The 24309-nt window shown below is 48.3% G+C and overlaps 1 protein-coding gene across 3 annotated transcripts in view; it reads left to right on the forward strand.

The window, feature by feature from the left end:
- Positions 1-24309, forward strand: part of DNM1 (dynamin 1) — a 52683-nt gene that overhangs the window by 8918 nt on the left and 19456 nt on the right. For all 3 annotated transcript variants that reach the window (XM_026059737.1, XM_026059738.1, XM_026059739.1), the window contains 10 exons: positions 395-493; positions 1017-1177; positions 2363-2505; positions 2587-2722; positions 3966-4033; positions 5164-5302; positions 13944-14030; positions 14273-14343; positions 14807-14858; positions 17490-17603. In XM_026059737.1, coding sequence (XP_025915522.1) covers positions 395-493; positions 1017-1177; positions 2363-2505; positions 2587-2722; positions 3966-4033; positions 5164-5302; positions 13944-14030; positions 14273-14343; positions 14807-14858; positions 17490-17603 — 1070 coding nt within the window. The remainder of the gene's footprint in view (positions 1-394; positions 494-1016; positions 1178-2362; positions 2506-2586; positions 2723-3965; positions 4034-5163; positions 5303-13943; positions 14031-14272; positions 14344-14806; positions 14859-17489; positions 17604-24309) is intronic.

The following is a 24309-nucleotide window of genomic DNA, read 5'->3' on the forward strand; positions in this document are numbered from 1 at the left end:
CCAGAAAGCTGTAAATGGCTTTTTTTTTTTTTTTTTTTTGGTAATCTCTTCCTTTGCCCCTGCCCCATTCCCGAAGGGGTAGAAGACTTCCCTTTGTTCACTTCACCCATCCACAGTCTGCCTGGTGAATGTAATAAGTAAGCAGGAAACTTTACACTAAACTCCCTCTCTTCTGTGGCATAGCATACGGGCATTTCAGGAGGGTGTAACTGAGAACTGACCTCCATTATTTGGTTTGGTTTCATGGCCTCTTGGGCATGGTGGGAATCTCACATGTTTGAGTCCAAGAGCCCATGAGTAGCCAAGTTGGGCAATGTGTAATATTTTCTCTGTTCAGAGAACTTACAGGAGCTATTTGTTGCTTGATCAAGTATGCTTGTGGGTTTTTCAATAGGGCAACGCACTATTGGAGTCATCACTAAACTGGATCTTATGGATGAAGGAACTGATGCACGAGATGTATTAGAAAATAAATTGCTTCCTCTTCGTAGAGGTATGGTTTCTCTTGCTTTGCTCATGATCTCCTGTCTCCATCCTCCCTGTGTAAAGAACCCTGGCTTCACCCCCTTCTTTTGATGTTACTAGAACTTCTGCTATAACTTGTGGTTAAGCCATCTCTGTTCCAAGCCAAAATCAAGAAAAGTTGGGGGAAAGGGGTGAGTCACACTGTTAATGGGAACTCTTCAGATATTTGAATCTTGATATGGAGTCCTAGCAGAAGCATAGCCTTATTCTTTGATAATCTTTACATTCTTTCCTCACTTCTTTGGGAAACAAAGTAATACATAAAATAATTCTCAGTTACATAGTCATATTCTTATTCTGCATACTAAGTACCAAACCTTGGTTTTTCAGAGGAAATTCTAGTTTTAAACTCTTCTAATTGTTTCCTAATAATTATCTGCCTTTGGAGTCTCCCTCTTACTGTGTTGCTATCTAACTTTCTCCTCAAGCTCGGACTCCCCTTTATGTTCTCATCCTTGCAGCCATCTGATCTCTAACCCCCTCTCTTCCAGGTTACATTGGTGTAGTCAACAGAAGTCAGAAGGACATTGATGGCAAGAAGGACATTCAGGCTGCTCTGGCTGCAGAGAGAAAATTTTTTCTCTCCCACCCAGCCTACAGACACATGGCTGATCGCATGGGAACCCCCTACCTGCAGAAAGTATTGAACCAGGTACTATCACCAGTTGGGAACTGCCACCTACTGTGTCACAAAACTGTGGCTAGCCTGGTCATCAGGGCTTCTCTGAGATGGAAAAATACTGAAAATCCTGCAATTTTTGGTCAACAAGCTGATAAATATTTACAGTCCTCTGGAAAGAGGGCTCTCTCAATCCCTGTTTTGCCAGTGAGCCTTGTGAGGATTGGTTGACTCTTTTTTTTTTTTCCTTCTCTGCATCATAAAAAGAGTTCCAGTGCCAGGTCTTATGAAATGTGCCTGACTGGGATAACACTGATATAGTGAAACACATTAAGGTCAATAATTGAGCTTACACTCTAAAGGCAAAGCACTGCTTTATTCTCTCAGTGGCACTGGTGCAAAATTAATAGTCAGTTCATAAAGTTCATCTGCATTTACACTAACAGAATGCAAGATTTTTCTGGTTTGCTTAAAAAATTCCCTTCTAAACCTCTAGTGGGTTCTGTGCCAAATGGTAAGCTGCAAAGATTGTTTTTTACATGTGAAATAAAATTGATACTGGTAGTAGTCATTTTTCTCTTCTATTAAGGCTGTTTTATCTCCTGTCTCATGCAATAGCAACTTATTGTTGCTTTCCTCTCTGCTCCCTTGAAATACTCCCTTAAATGGAGAAGAAGCATTCTGTTTTTGTTCCTGCCCTCTTAGTAACATTTGGAGTGTTCCATAGCTGTGCTCTGTGGAAGCCTTCTTTTTAGAGCCTTACCAGTAGCTTTGACTCCTTCCACCTTGCCTTGTCACTCTTACTGGTGACAATGGGCTTAACCACTACCCTCCAGTGTGCTGCAGTGAAGCTGCAGAGATGGGTGTCAGTGGTGTGCTAACTTGTGGACAGAATAGCCTTTACCCTGGTGTAAGTGGCAGAGGCTGATGATTGTAAGTAGAGTTTAATCCTGGGTTTGAGATGACAAGTTTGTATGAATGGGAGGCGTGGACTATCCTAGAAGGACAGACTTGAGGGTAAAATAGGCAGGAGTTGGGGAGGCAGGATTCACCCAGCTTATGACTAATATCTGTCCTGGGATAGACTTATTATTAGGAACACTCAAAGGAATTGAAAACAGAGTAATTGAAGAGCTTTCATCTTTCTGTTGAGGTAGCAAACTCTTCCCAGTAACCATATACAAGTTCATTATCTTCGTAAACCTTCTTCCTGTGCAGCAATTGACCAACCACATCCGTGACACCCTGCCAGGGCTGCGGAATAAGCTCCAGAGCCAGCTCCTCTCCATTGAGAAGGAGGTGGAGGAGTACAAGAACTTCCGCCCTGATGACCCTGCCCGCAAGACCAAAGCTCTGCTTCAGTAAGTGACCTCAACTGCATGCCCCTCCCTGGAGAAACTGCTTAGCCCTGTGTTCTGCTTCATTCTTTTTGTTTGCTTCAGGATGGTCCAGCAGTTTGCTGTGGACTTTGAGAAACGCATTGAAGGCTCTGGAGACCAAATTGATACCTATGAGCTGTCAGGAGGAGCTAGGATTAACCGCATCTTCCATGAGCGTTTTCCCTTTGAACTGGTGAAGGTATAACTGGCTGTTGAGATCCAATTTTTCTCTTTGCCTGCTGTCTATTACCTCTCTCTTCTGTCTGGCTTTTTACCTCTCTTGGCATCTTTCATCAGCTCTCTTCCCTTTAACTGACCACTATTTTTTTTTATTTTGTCTTTCCTTTTATCACCACCTTCTTCATTTCCTGTTGTCTTCCTTTGCTGGAGCCTTTTTACAGTGCTGACCTTTCCCTTAGCCCTTGTCCTTGTGACAGAACTTGAACCTTCTCCTCCTAATTAGATGAAAACATTTGTCTGGCTTAAATCCCCTAAATGCTAAATTAAATGTGCAGAGTAACTTCCTTTGACACGGACAATAGCAAAACAATGTCTGAATGTCCTTGCAGATACGGAGTGTCAGAGCTGTTTTCCAGACTGAATTGCACATAGTGCAGGTGGTGCTGAAACCTGTACTTCCTTGATCATCAGCACCAGACTGGGCCTGAAGTTGCCCTAATGCATATGCATGAAGCAGGAAAGACGATGTAGGATATACCTCGGGATACATCTGTTTTTCTCTATCAGTGGCCTTGAGGTGGGAATGGTATAGAAACTCCTGTACTGTCATAACAGCTGAAGAGAATCTTTATGGAATGATAGTTTTCTTGGACAACAAAGTATACTAAATTGATAGGAAGACGTGATAGGGGAAAACTTTTTTAGTGTCTGTTTGAACAGAATCAAGAGACACAACATTCCACTCTGTTTTGGATCTTCTGCATTTTTTTTGTTTCCTTTTTGCATTTAAATAAGATGAGACCTTGTTATTGAAGGCTCTAGCCTGCCTTGTATTGGATAATACATTTCTAAGGTCTTCATTGAAGAAGGGGGGCGGGAGAGAAGCTGCCAAGACCTTATGCTAAATTACAGGAGACAAACCAGCTTGTTTTAGAAAGCAATCTAGCAATTCAGTCTCATTCCTTTGTCTCTAAGGAGACACCATGTTGTCCATGGGAGCTGCTGGGGCTTGGCACCTGTAAATACAGGCCCTTAGCTTTTCACATTTGTCCAGGATGTCCCCACTGGCAACAGAAGCCTTATGGCTGGACTCAATATCCAACTTTTGGGCCAGTATCTCGTCTGTCTCATGACAGTGGGTGCTCATGGCTTGGCATGGCTCCGTTCTCTGCAATGCGTGCTGTTGTATATCCTATTTGTGTGTGTGCGTGTGCAAATAGGAGGGTCAGACTGATTCTGATTAAAATTCTCTCTTGGTGCAGATGGAGTTTGATGAGAAGGAGCTGCGACGAGAGATTAGCTATGCCATCAAGAACATCCATGGTATAAGGCACGTATCAGGCACTAGGCAGACCACTGGCTGCATAGCCTTGTAAATACCTCTAGACCTTCCGAGTGGAGCTGAAGACTGCAGAGGTACGGTAGGTCAGCTGGAGGGGAAGGATTGCCTTCCCAGGCCCTCCAGCAGCTCGAGCAGCCTTGAAATTTGGAAGTAGGGACAATCATCCAAGTCAGTTGTGCTTTCTCTTTCCGTGTGAGAGTCACAGAAACCCAAAAGGTAAAACTGCCTTGGTGATCAGTTATTTTCCTGCTCCTCGTGTTTTGGTGTAAGAAAGGAGAGAGGGAGGGATGCAAGCCCCTACTTGCTACTTCATTTAGTTTTAAAAGTTTGTTTGCCCACTTCCCCCCCCATATTAACCAACATTCAAAATAATCCCCTGGTGCTGAGCACCTCAACTGCTACAGAGTTGAGGCAGCATTGGGGTGCCCAGTGCCAGGGTCCCAATGGCGCAGGTGGGAGCGAATCCCAGTGGCCGGCTAGCGAACGCACCTGCATTCCCATCGGTGGAGGTTAACGGTCAGAAAGCGCAGCCTCAAGACCCGCCGCTCCCAGGAAGGCAGCTGGAGCCTGGCGCCTCTCAGTGCCCTTCCTGCACGCTGGGATGCAGGCAGATACTGACCTACATTTATTTTCACTTTTTTTTTTTTTGCTTRGTCACTAGCTGAGTTTGAGAGAGGGGATCAAATGTGTTAGTGTTCAAATCATTAAGAAAAGGCCTCTCACCTGCTGCACAACTCCGAGGTAAAATACGCTGTGGAGGGGGTCGGCCCCTCGTTGCCCTCAGGCCTGGTGCCAATGGTGAAATGGCGGCTGAAGTGAAATGACGGCCTGGCGCCAGCAGCAAAATGGCGGCTGAGGTGAAAAGGCAGCCTGGCGCTGGTGTCCAGCGGGAGGATGATTCTGCCCACAGTGCCTCTATCTTGGGAGGTGCTGAGCACCCTCCCTTTTCAAAGGACTTTGTTCAGGGCTCGTGCGAGGGGTGTGAGGTCCCCTCAGCCCCGCGTGCTGGGTTTCAGCGATGGCGGTGCCTGCTCTAAGATGTGTATGTAATGCTGTGACGTTCTCCTTGCCCCCTCTCCCCCTCCTGCCTTGTCTCGCCCCCCACCCTGGGTGTTTAGAACCGGTCTCTTCACGCCCGACATGGCCTTTGAGACCATTGTGAAAAAGCAGGTGAAGAAGATTAAAGAGCCTTGCCTGAAATGCGTGGACATGGTCATTTCGGAGTTAATCAATACCGTTAGACAGTGCACCAAGAAGGTAACCGGAGGCAGCATGGAGCTGACCTGTTCCCACTGCTCGCTGGCTGCGGTGCAGCACTGCGGCCCGGGCAGGGCCTTGCCTGCAGTGAAACTCGGTGTTTCTAACCACCTCCTCAGCATGACTAGACCTGAGTGGTACCAGCCCGGGGCGATCCAGCCAACAAGCCAAACAGAAAAGGAAGCGCTGCGGGACGTGGGCTGTGGCCTGGCTCTCCTGCGGCGTTAGAGCCGAGGGGATGCTGGAAATGTCCCCCCTGCCCCCTCCTGCTCTGTGGCATGACTCCCGATTCCTTCCAAAGCCAGGGTTATTTCTTCTTATGGAGCTATATTTGACTTTAAATTTAGTTTCTGGCTTTGTTTTCCAAGCCAGAAGCATGGGATTTAAATTTTGCCCCTCCGTGCTTGTAAAAGCCGGGGTGGGTTAATCCTGAGCTAGCCTTCAATGTCAGTGCTGGGTGTACGGAGCTGAATGTTGTAGGCCGCAGCGGTTACGGCTGCGGGTTGTGTTGCAGGGAAACATTCCTGTGGTGTTTGGCTTGGTTTCTGGTTGGCTTGGTCCATATCCTGTTCTGGAAGAGTGGCGCATGGCTGAGAAGAAGCAAGTTAGAAACATCCATCCACCTCTGGGCTCCTCTTGCCCCCTCTGAGAGAGGGAGGGCTTTGGGCTGTGCCCTCTGGGACCCATACTGGGCTTCAGCGGAGCTGTGGGGGGAACCTGCCATAACTCTGCTCTCTGGATATGGCAGCCTGTTTCTGCAGCTGGGCTTGGGCTGGGGTTGAAAAGTGGCAGGAGATGGATGGGAAAACACCTGCTGTTCCTCTCAGCCATGGCTTGCTGCTTCAGACAGGGACAGATACTGGTGAAAAGGAACCTGAGTTAGGAGGTAGCATGGGCACCACAGACTGGAATCACCACTGGCTTTTCAGGTGCAGGTAAATGGGCATTGCAGGAGGCGCCTGGGGAGTCTGATGTCTTGCCTTTGCAAAGGGAAAGAGGTGCCCAAGTGTTGACACTCAGGTGTTTCTGCAAGCGACAGCAGCTCTTGAGGCCAGGAGCCTCTGCAGAAGGGCTCAGGTGTGCAGACACATGCTTTGCCCCCCAGGACAGACTGGGAAAGCAAAGTGGCTGCAGTGAGAGATTGCTCAGGTTTCTAGAGTGCTGGAGGAGCTTCCTTTTTCTGTCCTGCTGTCCTCTTTTGGGGTGTGTGACTGTGGGAAGCACCCAGAAAATTGCCATTAGAGCCTGGCGACAGGTAAGCACTGGCCCTCGGGCTGCCAAGTATCCAGAGTCGCCTGCTAATGGGATCAGGAGGGCCTTCCTTTTTCATGCCCTCTGCAGTTTCTCTTTGTTTGTTCACCATCCATCAGTTGCTATCCAAAAATCTCCCATTCATTCTGTCTCCCTCTGCTCCCTTTCCTCCATTTTCAGCTTTTCTTCGTCTTTTCTTTCTTTGCTCCCTTTTTCCCCTGATAAAAATTTCACTAGTGAAGAGACTGTTTGCTCTGACAGCAGTGGGTTCCTCAGGTCACCAGGTGACAAGTGCAGACAGGTGGGACACAAGGGAGGAGAAGGGCCAGGGCAGAAAAGGTCACAGATGCAGGATTAAGACACTCCCTTTCTTGTTTGGGTCCCATTGCTGGGAATATGATCACTGATTTCAGTGCTGGTTGTTCTGTGTGTGCCAGGAGTCACGGTTACTGTTTGTTTCTTCAGAAACAAAATGATACTGTCACTCAGGTGGCCTTCAGATGCTTGAAGGGACTGGTTTCTGTGCCGGGCTCCCTCTGAGCGTGCCCCACTCCCAGGGCCAGGTAGTAAAGGAAATAGTAACTGAGTTTGTATTGAGGTTAGCTGGCTGGCTGGATGAGTAGGAAATGGTTTTGAGTCAGAGGGTGTGAAAGTAACTCTGCAAATGCCCTTGCTTTGCTCAAAAGGGGCTTTGGCAACTTGAGAGAGGCCTTTGGGTGAAGCTGAATCCTATCACATATCCTGACACTCTTGCTTTAATGACAGATTAGTTGCCAGTCCCATAGTACGTGTTGGAGAGCATTTTAATAGAGCAGTGGGGCTTGGTGTCTTGCGGATGCTATCCGGAAATGTGCAAGATGGTAAGGTGAATGAGCAAATATTTGATATAAACAAAATGGTGATTGTTTTCAGCTGTAGGCACCCCAGATTTAACTATTAACCCTACCTTGCAGGGTGTTCTCCTTATGTTAAACGGACAACGCTCCCTTGAAAGCACTAATACATCATACTAAAAGCAGTGTCTGAGACTGTGTTACAAAGAGCACCCTAGCAGAAGCTTTAGAGAGTTAAAGATGTGCTGAAAAACTTGTGTGCAGTAATAGCCTTGAATTTGATTAATCTTGTCCATATTTCAATAGCTTCAGTTTCTGTGGACTTTCTCCTTTTTATTAGTGGAACCACTGAAAATACAGGCCACTTATACTAATTTCCACCAATACTGCATTTCCTTAAAAACCTTGACTGGCCTGTATCAGTCTGGTGCTACAGGTTAGCTAGGGCAAAATTGATGTTTTGTACAGGTATGGATGCCTTGTCTGCATTTTCGTAAATACTGCGTGCATCTGATTAGTCTTATTGAGGAAGTTGCTATTGCAGGGAAGGTGAGTGAGACAAAAGATGCTCCATAAATAGAGCAGTTTGTCTGAACCCCTGCAACCAAGCAAGACATGCATTCAGATCGGCTTTCCTGCTGCCAAAACCAGACGCAAGTGACAGACCTTTGCAAGCCTTAACTTGGCTCCTGTTCAGGCCTCCTGCAGCTGGAATAAGGAAAGCGGAAGGGGATAACCATGGTGGGAAGGGGGAATGCCTGAGACAAAGGGAAAGGAGACATGGTGGGTCTCTAGGAAAAGAGTCAGTGGCCCACTGTGGTAAGCAGATTTACCTTAAAATGCAAAGAAGCATTATTCAGTAAAACATCACTTGCTCCTTGGGGGTTTCCATTCATTCATCTTGCTCTTGACAGCTCACCATTTCACCAGCCCAGCTGCTCCTTCTTCCTTCCCCTCTGCTTCTTCCATCTGCCTGTAGACTCTCCCGATACTTGGCAGTGCACAGGCCCCATAGCAATGCTCACCTGGTTCGATGAACTGATGGAGTGAACCAAAATCTCACTTTTCATTTTGCCTTGTGTTTTCTCTCTTTTCCCTTTTCCTTCCTCCTCTTTTCTCCTCTTTCCTGCTCCTCCTCTGCTTCGCTCTTTTCTTCCTCGTTGCTTCCTCCCACCCTGCCCTTGCCATGCAGAACGGGTCTCTTCACGCCTGACCTCGCTTTTGAAGCCATAGTGAAAAAGCAGGTGCAGAAGTTGAAGGAGCCGAGTCTGAAGTGTGTGGATATGGTAGTGAGTGAGCTCACATCCACCATCAGAAAGTGTAGCGAAAAGGTAAAGAAACCAAAAATGCAAAGAAAGGACAACGCCCCCTCCTTCCCACACACACTCACACTATTTTCTCACATGCACTGCAGGAACTCCAACAAACTAGTTAGAGCAAATAGCTATAAAGATGCATCTAAAGGAGAGCAGCAATCTGTAGGCACTGGAGCAGTTACAATTAAAAGCAGGCCAAGAAAAGTGGGTATTAGCTCATGGGCTCTTTAGCCAAGTAGTGAGCTGGATCCAGTGGATTGCTTTGCATCCTGCCCTCTTCCTCTGCCTAGGTCAGTGGCATTCAGCTCAGTGTGGATTAAACCCCATCGCAAGCTGTTTGCTGTGCCACTGCCTGCACATCTGGAACCTTTCATTTGTTTTTGCAGTGGCCCCCTTAGAAATCCAGATACCCTAGGAAATGGTAAAAAGCCAGAAATAGACATTACATCCCCCCCAGCATGAGCAGTCTGCAGGCTTCTGCTCTGTCTGCAGAGCTATGTTAAACAGTGTCATGTACAACGCAGCAATCGGTTGAAAGTTTGAGGTGCAAAATGTTCTGCCAAAGGTAGTTGGTGTCAGAAAGACCACTGTCCCTTGCACCCTCTGCATCATTCTCCTGCTGGTCTCTCGCTCCATGGACTATGCTTGCTGCGAGGTAGTGTGGAGGCTCTTGCTTGTATGCTGTAAACCAACAGAGGTGAAGCCTTAGGCTAGCAGAGGGCAGCTGTAGGTAGAGAGGGAAAAACTGCCTCTGAGTGAAATGGAGGGTGTTAAATGAATGCTGCTCAGAGGTTGGGGCAAGAGTGGGTTTGTTTCCCAGGCTAGTTTCCTCCAGGAGAGGGCACCACCTGCCTCCTGAAAATAAAGGAAACGTGGCAATTATTTTGTGTTAAATTTACCAGTGAGGGGCCAGAAACCCATCCATGGCAAAACAGTAGTGGGTTCTTCTGGAAACTGAGATGGAAAGGGCTGTTCTGCTATGTATTTTAAGACTTAAATTGCAATCCCCTTCTGCAGATTTGGATCAAGGTTCACTGACATAATCCTAAATTGGGAAGGAAGGGAAGATCGGAACTGATTTGAGTTCAGAGCGAAGGCGAGAGCTGAACTAATGAGGTCTAGTTGTACTTACAATGCAGAGCTCATCTCCCGCCCCTGTTACAGAGACAACTCTAACAAGCCCTGAGCACTGCCCAATCTATTTCTTGCTGTGTCCTGCTGTTGCCAGATCACTGTGGCAATGCAGAACTCCTCTCCAGACTGTTTCTTTTGTGGGTTTTTTGATGTCAGTGGCTTTGATTTTTGTTTACACTGTTTTTCTGCATCTGGCTGGAGATGTCTGCTGTGGGTGGGGAGAGGTGGGAGGGGAGAAGGATCATGAAAACCCTGAGGATGTTGAATTTCAGTTGCTTTTTTGGACCACCTTATTAGATGTGCTGGACACTCACTTGCTCTCCATGGATTTTTAATGCATGACATGGTAGAGGACCTGGTGGGGATATTTCAGGGTGATGCAAGCAAGATGTCCTGCAAGGAAGCTGATGGTAGCAGTGATGTTTTTAGGAGACTAATGGCTGTAATAAAAGCCCGAGAGGCCAGGGAGGCAGATGTTAAATACAGATGAGAAATAAATACCTGAATGAAGCCAACCAGCAATAGTATTAGAAAATAAAAGGGACGCTCCAGCAATGCTTGAAGTCAAAAGTCTACGTGTGTTGAGAGAAGGTTAATCTTGCCTGTATCTTCCTCTGAAAGAGGGTAGAAGGTCAGGAGATATCTGAAAGCGCCATAGGCCACTTAGCAGCCAGTCTGCAAGATATGTTCTAATGGCCTAAAGCAAAGGGGACCAGCTGCGTAGGGTCACTCGCTGGTATGCAGTATTTGTTACCTTGCCTGTCCCAGCCTCAACTGCCTGACCTGGACAAGAGCATGTGCTGTTTGGGGAAGCATTTGGAAAAGGCTGCTCAGGAACTGATACTAACAGTAAGGCAGTTACAGCCTCCCTGTTGTGTTGTGGACTGATGCTGTCTTTTGGGTGACAGACCTTTGAGCTTGCTGAAGATCCTGTAAGGCTTCTTGAAGACAGACAGCTTGGGCTGGCACCTCTTGAATTAGCTTAACGGCCTTTGTTGCTGTCCTAAAGTATTGTGTGTTCTTGTTGTCGTATGCTGTCACAATTATTTCATTTCACCCCAGTTGGTGAAGGGATCTTTGTACATGCAGTTGGTAAAGCTGCATGGATGGAATAATAAGGGGTTATGAATAAAGAACATGGAGTCAAATCCATCTGTTCTTGAGTGCTGCAGAAGTACAGCTTCCCTCTGTGCAAAGAGACTTGCGGTTTACTATCTCTTGACTTTTAGACAAAGTTGAGGGCTAAAGAGAAGAAAGCCATTAACAGCTGTTTTGCCTGGCCTGCTGCTGAACTTCTTGCAGTTGGTTAAATGGAGAGTAGCTTTGAAATACAGAGAGATGGTGTAAGTATGTGGACACTTGCATTCAGGAAGATAGCGTTGTAGCTAGTGCTGTTCCAAAAGCGGGAACCTTCTGTGCCAGGCTGCACTGCAGCATCTCACAGAAAGGTGTCACAGCTCAGCATCCTTTCCACTAGAGGTAGAGATCTTCAGTGTGCTTGCAGGGACTCCTGGAATTTGCAAAAGGGGGATCTAAGGAGCATTGGGATGAATTGTTTTTCAAAGAGGGCCAGGAGCTTGTATTGATTGAACAGGAAAGTGCAGCTGAAACAGGACTAAAAACCCACTTGAGCTGGTAAATGATCCTAGCTGGCAGACTTAGCCTTTTGAAGGGTCACCTGCTCTCCTGTCTTTCAGAGTCATGGCATTTCTGGGTGCTGTTTGTACTGCTGGTGTTAACTCCCTGCCCCTCTGTGCCCTCTTGCATGTTGCCTGGTGGATGTGACATCTTGTGGCTGGTGTCTGTGTCCTTTTCCCTTATCCACCCTTGCTTCTATGCATGCTTGGGGTTGGAAGCTCCTGCACGGGGATCGATGCTGTCAATTTATTTTGCACATAATTTGCTGAATGACCTGGGTTCCGAATAAACTGCAACTCATTTTGCACCCTTTGTTTGCCTTTGGGTTGTTTGGGGTGGGGGGGATAGGGGTGGTGTGTATATGTGTGTATATATATATATATATATGTATTTCTTTTTCTTTTTTCTTTTTTTTTTTTTTTGGAAGCAAAGAAGCTGAGACTTGCTTAGAGGTTTTCCGACTTCCTGTTTTTGTCTGTTTGACATAACTTGCCCATCTATCCTTTGCCAACCCCCCAAAGGAAACAGGAAGCTTTTGCCTGTGTGTCTCTGAAGCAACCAGCTGCCTGAACCATAAAGATCATGGAGAACACCTCGTTTGCCCTTTCAAGACAAGGTGGTGGTGGGGAGAGCTAATTTCCACTCATTTTTTCCCTGTCTCTAGGGTCACTGGCATTCAGACAGACATCGCATTTGAAAATAGGCAATATAAAAGTTAGTTCTCAACTTGAGTTTCAGGTTACTGCAACTGCCCTGACTCTTAAGAGTGTTAAGAGGGTCTGAGAGTGTTTGTAGTCAGAAGTTAGGAAAATTGTTGCCCGAGATAGTGTAAAATCTGACTTCCAGCAGTGATGCTGCGTTCCTTGAGCCAGTTTCTTCTAGTGTGTTGCAGCTGCTTATGTATATGGAGCAAAAGGCCGGATGAGTTAAAGAAGCAGCTCTCGTGTAAACTGCAGAAACAAACTCATGCAATACAGGTCAGAGGCAAATGAGATTTTTAAATATACCCTGTGAGGGGGTATAATGGAATGATACTAGGAAATGATGTTTGCCACTGTAGTCAAACTGAAGGTGATTGGAAACAATGGAGGAAATGATTTCGCAGAGGATAGGAAAAGAGGCAGGAAAAAAAGACTAGATCCTGCAGCTGGAGAATTAATTTTATTTCTGAGTCTAGGTGTGACCTGAGAAAGCTTTCAGGTGCTGTCACTGAAATTGCTGGAGGCTTATGAATTGCATTCTCTGCTAGGCTTCAGTAAGATGGTGTCATGCGCTGCTGTAAAGAGTAGAGAGGGGTTTACTTTATCATGCAGCTTGGTAAGCATAGTTTCACAGACGAAGGGCCTTAACTATTACTATTGCTAAGGTCTTCAGATGGTACTGCACCAGTCATGGCAAAGAGCTGAATGTACTTAAATGAGAAATAATCCTGACTCAGAAAACATGGGACTTGCATTAAACAACTGATTTTTTTTTTCCAGTCATTGACCTGAATGCTGGAGTAACCTCCTACTGGTAGCTGAGATTTGGCAGTGAAGCCTGATCCTATTGAAGACAATGGCCAAAGTCCTTTAGATCTTAGCCAGATCAAGTGTCCCTGTCATACTACTGCTCTGCTCTGAGGCAGGTGTTGTGTGAATGCCAGAGGACTTTAAGGGTGCTCATTTTGGAAGAGGTTTCTCTTATATGATCTCTATGGATATTTTCTCTTGAACCAGACAATAATGTCTTTCTACTTCCTTCTCAGTGTGCTCGGGAATGAATCTTGCCTACACCCCCCTCACTCCATAATGTGGGAAAAAGTGTGGTGTAGGCGTGATATGAACTTAGGCCCCAACTGTGTGATCCTGCCCCAACACAGGCAGAGAGCAGGTAGAAGCAGTGTCCTGATGCCCAGAGCACGATGGTCCTTGGAGACCAGCCCCCTCGAGCTGGCCAGAGCCTCTGTCTCTGCTTGCGGGTGTCAACAAAGAGGGCTGGATGCTTTATCATAGTGTCTCAGCAAATGAGGGGTGAAATCCACTTCTCCTCCCAGGGAGACTTCCTGTAGGATTCAGCAGGCTGTAGCAACAGGGTCATTCACCTACTTAGCCAGTGAGATGCTGAACTTCTAGAGAAATGGCTCAGTTTAGTGGGAAAAACCCAACAGACAACCACTGTGTTCACATGTGGGGTTTGAGACAAGCCTTGTACTAGGAAGAGTGTGGTGGGTTTGGAGCAGGTCTCCCATGAGACAGAACAGTTGCTCTAAGAGTGAAAAGGGCTTTTCTCTGAAGCTCAGAGCAAAAGGGAATGAGAGCCTTGCCCCAACAGACCCCAAGGAACTTGGAAAATCTGTCTGCAAGTCCAGCCTTCCAGAACTTTAAAATGTCTGATTGCAGGGTGTATGTGTGCACGCTTACATGCGGGGGGCTGTTCCCCCCTTTATGCCTCCCTTTCCCATGTGCACGTGTGCTCTCTCTCCTGCAGCTCAGCCAGTACCCTCACCTGCGCGAGGAGATGGAGAGGATTGTTACTACCCACATCCGCGAGAGAGAGGGCAGGACCAAGGATCAGGTAGGGGCTCAGGAGCATGTGAGAGGGGGGTGGGTGGGTAGGTGGGGAGGGGGGTGGGCAGCCTTTGAGGGGACACTCTGGGCTAGAGAGAGGCCTCTCCAAGTTTGGATTTGGAGCTGAGCTCTGAGCCCGGGGCCTCCAGCTGATCAGATGAACAATGTACAGGGCTCTTTTTGCCCCGGACTATTCTCAGTGTCAGTCACTGGTGTTTTACCTGCTCTGTCTGTGCCTCTGTTTGGCAGGTCATGCTTCTAATAGACATCGAGCTGGCTTACATGAACACAAACCATGAGGATTTCATTGGCTTTGCCAAGTAAGCACCGATATCCTACTGCCTCCTCTCCTCTATGTGTGTTCCCTGTGGCCCTGCCCTATAGCTGCTCCAGTAAATGGGTTGCAGAGGCCCTGGTGCAGATACTGTGATCCCAACATACAGCTCAGTCTCAGTGTTGCTCCTCTCTTCAGTGGCTCCATATCGCAAAGCTACTTAGATCATTTGCTGGTGGGGAACAGAGAGGGATGCTCGAAAGATGTAGGGTTGTGTCAGGGGGGAAAAAGGCAAAAACTGTGGAGGGTTAGTGGCCCAGGTGTGGTTCAGGTGGGAGTGAGAAGATCAGGCCAGGCTGAGAGAGCAGATGGAGATAAATGGGGTTATCATGGCTTGGAAGCCAGTRGTGAGGAGCATGAACTCACCGTAGCAGCTCTCTGGTGGGAGCAGGATTCAGGTGGTCAAGGAGAGCCTGAGGGGTTTTGAATGTCTCTGCTGTTGTTTGCAGTGCTCAGCAGAGGAGCAGCCAGATGAGCAAGAAGAAGGCAGCTGGCAACCAGGTAGGCCAAGTTTCATCTCATTCACTGCTGCAAGGAGGAAGGATGTATTTTCTACCTGGAAGCTACCAGGTGGACAAGTGCTGAGCTGGATGCAGCAGTGCTCTAATTTTTTACTCAACCTCTATTTATACCTGGAAGATAGCATTTTGGGCTGACTGTGGTCAGGAAGAGCTGAGCATTTAGGAGCAACAAAGGGGAAATGTAGAGGGAAATGGACCCTTGATCATTAAGATCTAGTCTTGCAGGGCTGCTCCACTTGCATGGTCAGAAGGGTGTACAACATCTCATGTAAGCTCACTGCTGTTGTCTGGCTAATAGTAGACGTACATGATGTTGCGTACATCCATGGGTCCTCTCTCCCCTTCTCCAGCTGTGCCATCTCTTCTGCTGAGGTGAAGGGTAGCGATCACTTGGCATATCATAGATGCAGATTCAGATTCATAAGCTGCTTATAAATGGGTTAAGCTCCCTTCTGCAGTCCCCCCTCCCCCCACTGCCAGGGTTGAACTGCTTCAGTCAGTACAGACTCTCCTTTTTTAGTTGTCTTTTCTGTTGATGGTATCTACTTTCTGGAAGGGGATTTCAAGAGAGGTCATGGGCTTTCTTCTGGAAAGCTTCACTGGAAAGGCTTAAAACCCTGCAGGTGGAGGCAAAGAGTGCTCTGTAGCCAAGGCTGCACTGGGTGTGTAACAACATGCCCTTGGGAGAAGACAGCAGTGGAGAGGAGGAGGTCCCTCTTCCTGTAGGAACTGTAAGGAGGGTATATGCAATTAAAAATTTAAGGGGCTAATGACACCTTCCTCTCCCAGATTTTTGGGGGAAATGGCAGTGTTATTTAGGCTAGAAGATCCTGTAGAAACAAGACCTTACAAGCAGCTTGGTAAAGAATGGAAGCAAATGCTTTCCTTTATTCCTCTTTTTAAAGACCTTCACTTCTGACATGCATAGTCTTAGAACATGTTTGACCACCTTTCCCTGCACGCAGATGGGCATGTGGTTTCAGTGCTGTTGACAGGCTGATAGTTTAGCAAGCTTGGCTGGCCAACTATTTGCTTCATGGGATCTTGGTGCAGCTGTAGGGATCCCCGTCCTTCGCAGTATACCTACTGAAGAGCTGAGTGGTGTACAATAACTCAAAGGACAAGCTCTGGATCTACCTGTAAAGCACTTGGACTTTTCCCTCTAGCAGACTTTTTTTTTTTAAGCACCTGGGGTAAAAGATTTGGTACAGGTTCCAATTTATTTTATTTTTGAGCCTCTCTTCTCCTGCTCCAGCTTTCCTAGTAACAATCTTTCCTCTCTTTGCTCCTCTCCTGCTCTCTGCTCTGCTGCTGTTGCTATGGTTCCCCTTTGCAGGATGAGATCCTGGTGAGTAGAAGGCCACTCAGCAGGGTGTGCTAATGAACATTAATGTTGCATCTGGGAAGGCAAGAACAGTGCATAGACAAGCTATTCCCTCTGCTGCTGAACAGGGAGAGGAAAAGAGCTGGTAATAGACACAGGTGAAGCAGAAATGAGGTGCAAAGGTAGTATGTTAAAGAACATTTCAGAGCTGCTGATAGATGGTGTGAGTGGGTGGAGATGAAAAGCAGTAATCTAGGGATCTGGGGTTCTGTTTCACTGCCCCCTCCTGTCCACAAAGAGAATAGGTCTAGCTTGAATTTAACAGTGGGTGTGAGGTGAAGATCCAGTGTTTCTACATTTACCTTTGTAGGATAAATTGACAGTGAAAAGGATTGTGTGCCTCCATGGTAGGCTACTTGCCCAGTGCAACTTGCTAATATGCAGTGCAGTTGCATGGTTTTTCAACATTAGCTTGTTTTCAACAAGCATACCCATACGACAGGGTACCCACATGTACATGCATATGTATCTGGGTGTTAACAGTGAAGTAATATGCATAAAAAGGCTGATGCATTTAAGCTGATGCATACTTGTATTTGATTACTGCACACATGAGTCTCTAAAAAAGCACGTGGTGAGTTGGAATGCCCTAGAGAGTAATAGCCTGGCTTCTCTGCAAACCAAAAGTGTAGGAACTTGTACTGCCCTAAACTAGTGTGATTATTCAAATACATGGGTACGCTGAAGTCCAAGGTACTGATTCCAGATGCACCATTTTGTTCCTTCATACTTAATGTCTCCTTGTTACTAAACTAAACCCTTTCTGATCTGCTCACCCGTATCTTCCTCTTGAACTGGTCCCCCCACACCCCCACCCCTGAGTTGGGTGAAGCACTCCTTGTGTACAGCATGCCAAAAGGTTTGCTGCTGGCTTGGTTTACTCTAGGCATGGCCTTCTCTGGGTGTTTTGCGGTGATCTGGTGCTTGTAGGTTGTGCCAGTGCCTGAGGTGCTCTCTGATGCAGTTCTTCCTGCATCTCTCTCCCCTTGGCAGAGGGTATAATGCACAGCACAGCCAGGTTCCTTCCTGCCTCCTTTTTGTACTATTCCTGGCCCTTTTGAGCCCTAGGCCAATTGAGTTGGGGGGCTCTCTTGGCAGCAGCAGAGAGCATGGTGTTCCTTGTCTTTCTATGGTGTTCTGTGTGTAGGGATACCCTGTTCTTTCCCTTGTCACCTAAGGCCAGGCTTTTAGGATTCTTGTTAATGCTTGCTACTCCTGTCCCCTTAGGTGATCCGAAAGGGCTGGCTCACCATCAACAACATCGGGATCATGAAGGGTGGCTCCAAGGAGTATTGGTTTGTCCTGACAGCAGAGAACCTCTCCTGGTATAAGGATGATGAGGTGAGTAGTTCAGCTCTGAGACTTCAGTCTTGGGGGAACTGAGCATCTGATGAGGATTAGGCCTTCAGTTCTCTGGGTGTTACAAGTGTATCCAAGTACTGAGTGTCTCCTTCTGTGCAGCTTGTGACATAAGCTGAAATGATCCTTGGGCCTGGTTCCCTGCGGTCTCGCTGCTGCTGAACAGTTCTGTATTGATCTGAATGTGGCTTTCTTGACACACGAGGGGAAACTCATTTGGTAACATTTGTGCTTGAAGCCCTAGCTCAGCAGAAAGTTGACAGACACTTGGAACGGATTTGACCTTCTTCTGGCTTGCTGTGGCAGCTGTGTTCAAGGGAGTGATGGGTTAGCTCTGAGATCTGGGCTTTTTGGTATTTCTGGAGTAGCCATGGTGAATTCTTTGAAGGAGTGTGGCAGAGTTTTTGATGCRTCTCTGTCACGAGAAAAAAAGCCATCTCCTTTCTGAGCACAGCAGCAGGAGCTGTGGAGCTAAAGCTGCAGCTCAGATGCTGGCTCCTTCTGACTCTGGGTAACTTACTTAACCTCTCCAGGATTCAGTTACCGCAGCTGCAAAGCAAGAATATCTCTTTTCAACATTTGTGTATTGARCAGTTAGCTTGTATTTGTAAAATTCTTTGAATTGTGAGTGGTCAGAGTATTAATCATTAAAAGTGATGTGTGAAAAGTGATTCCACACAGTGATGTGTGGAAAAGCACTGATAGTAACATGGACCTACTCTGCAGAGTTGCTTAGAAATATTGAATATTAGGAATCCTCGCACTGTGCTGTAGTGTCTTTCTCCTTTAGTAGGAAATGAGATACAAGCTGCCAGAACTATGTCCCAGCTGAAATTATCATTGTCAGCTGTCAATGGTGTGTTGCTTCCTGTTCAAGACAAAGGTAGACAGTTGTCCTGTGGATTTACTTTGAGTAGAGAAAAGCATAGCAAGATGGTTTTGGTAAGAACATAACTGAAAGGCTTAGCCCCACTCAGTATGCTGGAGGGTGTGAGGAAGTGYGTAGTACACTGTAGTCCATACATTGGGTTGATTGGCACTTCCAATTCCAGATAAAGAAACTGTCTCATCCCTTGTTGTGATTTCTTTTTATTTATTCTTTGTCTAAGTGGTATGCCTGGGAACTGCAGCCAGACCCATTCTTCTCTTGCTGATTTGAGTGGGTCTGTCCATTTTCAAGCAGGTGGAAATGATGACAAAGATGGTGATGAGTCATCCTCCAAATATCATCTTCCGCATGGAGACTGCTATAGTGCCGCTATGGCTGAGCAGGCAGCAATCTCTCCGTTAAAGACCCAGGCACTGGAATAGCTTTTGCTACATCAGTGCGTCTCTGCTGCAAGACCTTTGCATTCAGAGCTGCTGGGGGATGCTTTGCTGTCCTCCAGGTTACATAGGCAGGTCGGGTGGTTATGAACATTGAGTGGTTTAAATCAAAGCCAGCTGCTACATCTGTATTGCAGAGATGATGAGAACTGCCTGTTCTTCCCCGGGGGAGTGGGAGGGCTGCAGTGGGGGTGTGTAAGCTGTTGATAGATCCCAGCTGATGGGGTGAGGGTTGGCTGTCCCTTCCCTCCTGAGGGAGGGCAGCTTTGGGGGTGGGCAGCAGCTGGAGGTCTGCACCGCTTCCCCTCTGTATGGCGAGAGGTAGAGCTGCCTAATTAAAGCAGTGCCCTGCCAGCCAGCATCCCTTAAACAAACACAGGAGACCCAGTGCTGCCGAGGCTCGAGCAGCCTCTGAGAAAGGAGCCTTTGTTTTTAACTGGGTGGGAGCAGAGGGGAAAGGGGAGCATGTTTTTGTTTCTTATTTTTTTCCCCCCTTCCCCCACCTCACATTCAGCTTCTTGATCTGTGGCCACTGCTGGGATGAAAGGAAGCAGCTTCCCCCTGGACTCCGTAGCTGAGCGGGGCTAAAAGTTGGTGCATTTGAGGGGCGGCTTGGAGAGCCGCGAGCGTGGGGATCCCCCTGCTAAACCTCGGTCCCGCAGGGAGCTGGCTCCGGCTCAGAGCCTGCCGCCGTGCGCGGCCCTCTGTCGAGCAAGGGTCCCCTGTCGGTCTGTCCCCGTCCTCGCCTTCCCCACCAGCTCGGGAGGAGGCCTGGCATCCTCCAAGGCTCCTGCAATCCTCTCGTGTGTGTGTGTGTGTGTGTGTGTGTGTGTGTGTGTTTTATAAAGGCTGTATACCGTGATCTTTCTTCCTTTAAACTCCAGGCAGACAAAGCCACCCCCCTCCTTCCCAACTCGACTCCGGTGGGCTCTTGCCCCAGATCCCCTGAGCTCTGGCAAGCGTCCAGAGGAAATGAGGGAAGCGAGCGTGTCCTGTGCRGCTGGAAGCGCCCGCAGCGGAGTTGGGGGCAGCGACGGGGGAAGGAGCGGGGGCAACCCGCGTGCGCTGGGATCGGGGCGAAGGCTGGGCTAGCCCCGCCGGCAAGCCGAGGGGGGAGTGGGGCGCGCCGTCCCTCCCTGCCCCGTTTCGTGAGCCCGGGCCCAGAGTCTGAGCGCTGGAGACATCTGGACCCCATTAGTGAAATACCAGCCTTTCCGCAATGCTCGCTTGTTTTTCCTCCCCTCTGAAGAAACGAACTGAAACTTAAAATGCCTTAAAGGGCCCAGCATCGCGTGTTAGCGAGGACGCGGCTGCTGGTGCTCTGCAGGGGCCTGAAGGAGTGCGCTGGGAGGGGAAGGGAGCCAGCGGGCCAGCGGGGGTGGAAAATTGGCTCCCTGCTCTGCCTGGCTGCCAAGGGCTTTTCTTTTTTTCATGTATGTGTGTGCGTTTGGGTTCTCTGTTTTTCTTCCTGTCTCCTTTCAATGAGTCAAACACTGGCCCCATGGAGAGCGGCCCCACATAGCACTGGCTGCCCAAGACCTGGAGACCCTTCGGAGATGCCTGCACGCGGTGGGGTTGCGCTGGCGGGGGGAGGCGGGGAGGACCCTGCGCCGGTGCCTGCCGCTGACACGGAGCGCGATCCCCTCACTCGGGGAGGCCACCGGGTCCCCAGGGCCGGAGCAGCAGCACAGCGCTCCCGCGTGCCGGCTGGCTGCTCGGCGAGCACCGCCGCAGACACGATGCAAGAACTGAATTAGWCTAGTCCTTCTGCCTGACTCCCTTACGAAAGCCCCAGTGCCGCCTTCTCTGCAGGACTCGCTTCCCCTCCAGCAGGGAAAGAGGGGCAGTGAGCYGGGCTAGAGTTGCTGGTGATAGGGACCTCGTAGAGGAGCTGTAACGAGCGCTGTGCTTAGTGGTTCCCATTAGTAAAGCTTAATGCCTGCTGGAGGGGACCCCGGGCTCTCCGTTCTGCAAGAGTGACCGTTTCTGCTGAGTGCCCGTGCCTGTGTGTGCCCCTGTGTGCAGGAGTGGGGGATATATCTGCTGCTTCCTTTGGGAATTTGTGTGAAYGTACAATACAGATGGGACCTTCTGCCCTTACTCAGGTAAATCATGTACTAGAAGTTTGGGGCTTATAGTAACAGGTGACTGCATGAGAGGAATATGACCTTATTTGCTTGTGTAAGAGTATTGCAGTGTGATGTGTGCGATGTCGGTGCATTTGAGTGTGTGTGTGTGTACAGGAGGGGTGGGTGCAGTTTTAGGCACTTTCAGGTATTTATGTGATGGGGGAATATTTCATATTCTTTGTGTCATACTGATTCCTACTGGATCAGTGCTTGGGATCTTTTGCTGTCCTCGTGCCTTCCTTCTCTTTTGCTTGAGGTAGAAAGGTACTTTCTCCTGTCTAGGGGAAAATGTGACCTTATTCACAGTCATTAGACTGTCACTTACTCTGCTGTCAGTGGCTTCTACCTAATTCTAGTTAGAAATAAATAAATCAATAATGAGATTGTTTTTCCCACCCCATCCCAAGCAATTTATGTCCTTGAGGCCCAACTCAGCCAGTGGAAATCTTTTCTTTGCTCTAATGCTTAAAGCCCCACAAGTCATCAGAAAGTTGCTGTAACGGGGTGGTGACTGTGGCTGGCCCAGTTGCAGCTCAGTTTTTGTACCTGGTTTGTTTTAAGACCATAGAAGTATGTTTGCTCCGAGGTTCATCCTGTGCCACTTTCACACTGGTCTCGGGCTCTGAAACATGTTCGTTCTTTGTCCTTTTCTTTTTTTTTCATTCAGTCAGTCATTCTCTTGCACACGTGCATGTTTTATCATGAATAATATCTTACTCTCTTGTCTTGCTCAGTCCTTATTTGTTCTTTCACTCGCTGTTTCTCGTCTTTCTTTTCCAGACAAACATCAAAGCAAACACAACTTCCAGAGCATCCAAACCTCCAACTTTCAGTCCTTTGTGGGTTTTTTCTTTATTAATGGTCAGCATTCTTCATGAAGTGAAATCCCCTTTCTTCAGTCACTTTTCTCTGCTTGATCCTCCCTTCCCAGGTAGCAAGACGCRGTGCAGCTGTAACTCATTCAGGCCCTTGTCTCCAACTGTGCATTTTATGGCAAAGTTCAGCATATGAAACAAGCAGTCATGAACACATCTGTCCCTGGGACAAGTGCGTGAAACTGAAAGAAATGATTGCAAAGAAGGGAGTAGAGGAGAGGGAGAAGGAGTGACAGGAGGGGTGTGAGTAGGCTGGTGAAGAGGCAGGTAAAAGTGACCATCAAGCATGGCTCTGCAGGGTTATATCCTTGCAGGTTTAGACACAGGTGAAGCTTGCATGCAGCTGCCCACAGCCCACCCTCTCCAAGCGTGTCCCTCTGCCGTGCAGGTGTTTCCATCCCCGTGCAGCACTGGCAGTGTGTGGTGTATCCCAGCACAGCCTAACCAATGTGCAGACTACTGTACAATCTCGTAGTCCTGAACAGGTAGTCTGAACACTGGGCAGACGGAGTGGAGCCTCTGTGATCTGCTCTCCGGCTATCAGCAGCTTATTAGTCCTTTCCCCTCCCTGCCTTTGGGATGGGGTTTTGGGGACAGAGATGGGGTGAGAGAAAGTCCAGGTCCCGATTGAAGAAACATCCTCCTTCGGCAGCTGGGAAAAAAAGATGTTGCTCCCTGCATGTTTCCAATTTCGAGCAAGCTTCCAAGCCCTTTTCTCTTCCAGCGCTGGTGTCGGGAGGCTGGTACCTGGTTTCCACCTGGGCGTGCTGCACCTTTGTGGAAAGAGGGAGGAGGGGAAAAAAAAAACAATCAATTACTGCTGTTCAGGGAGGAAATGCTGAAGCTTTGGCCGTCACCCAGGTGTGCAGAACTCATTGCTTCATTCAACCCTTTTTCTCCCCCCTGCGTCTGGCGCAGCAGTTGGTGGTTCTGGGCGGGAGGATTCCCAGGCCCCATGCACCTTCATCTCCTCCGGCCCAGCTCTGTCCTGAAGAACAGCCCTTGCCTGGGGTCCAGAGCAAAGCGCAAACAAGACCRGCCTTTGCTTCCAAGCCCTCAACAAGAGTCCTTTGACCCGCCTTGGCCAGCTGCCTTTGCAGCTAGCCTCCGGCTACTGCAGGAGCAATCCGCATCCCCTCCTTTTCTCCCCCCACCATGTCTGGCACTCGCTGAGCCTTCCCTCCCTCTTCTGGTTTTTGCTCCCTCCCTTCTTGCTTCCCTTCTGTCCTTCTGCCTCAATTGACGTGGCAGTGGAAAGCTAACTAGACTCGAGGGAGGAGCTTGCTGGCTGCTGGGAAGGCCAGAGGTTGGCAGGAAGTGAGCCGTCTGACGGATAAGGTTGCGTGGGGGAAAGGAAGGTTCCCTACCTCGCCTGGAAACTTGAGGAATGCCGTCTCCTTCTGCGGCGCTTGGCTCCCATGTAGCGATTCCAGATGTTCTCTAGCCCATGTGGTTCGCTCCCTCTCTCCCTGGTGCTGCAGGGATAAAGAGGGCTTTATGTACGCTGCACGTCTCTCTTCCAGGATCCCTTTTTCTTGTGTGTATASTGGTGGACAGTTAAAATTTATGGCCAAAAATATGAATACCTGGAACCTCCCACTTTGGCCCTAACCATGCACTGGGGAAGAATAACTGAGCCGCTCCTTTTCCCAGGGGTGTGCAACACTCTGCACATGTGTCACACTTTGCCTCATCAAAGCAAGTCGAATACTTGGTGTTGGTTCATCTCTGCCCTGGCGCAGGGGCAGGCGTGGGAAGGAGTGCGTGCCCGTCCTTTGCGGCGGCTGACCTTACGGAGGTCACAACAGTGGAGGTCTGGGCACGGCGGCCTCTTTAGTTCTTAAGCCACACAGTTTCTGCCTGTGTTTTCTGATGCACCCTCTAATGGCCTCCGAGGGGTGAACGCAGCTGGCTTTGGCCATCCATTCACTAGCTACATGTTTAAATCTGCATATTATTTCAGCTGATGTCTGTTTTTGCAGTTTTGAGCAGGTGAGGAACATGCATGCAGTTGATTACTATTGTGCTCACTGAGCCAACAGTGATGGTTGTATTTAATCCCATGAGTCCAGGTCTAGTGTCTACAGAACTTTTGAACTAAATCAGCTTAAAATCTTAGGGTGTGATGTTAAACCGATCTAGCTTTCCTATGTAAACAAGCCATTATGGCTGCTTTGCAGTTCAGAGCAGTGACCACACAGTGACCAGTAAATTATGCTCTGAGGGGAAAAAGTGAGGCAGGTGGACTGTGTTTTGGGAAGATGTTCTTGAGACATGCATATTTTGAGTGACTGAGGCTTCCTGGAAAAACCACAGCTCAGGAATATAGCTCTTCTAATGTGGATTTTCTTTGCAAAG

This window comes from Apteryx rowi, unplaced genomic scaffold (genome assembly GCF_003343035.1).
Source record: "Apteryx rowi isolate R43461 unplaced genomic scaffold, aptRow1 scaffold_16, whole genome shotgun sequence".
NCBI lineage: Eukaryota > Metazoa > Chordata > Aves > Apterygiformes > Apterygidae > Apteryx > Apteryx rowi.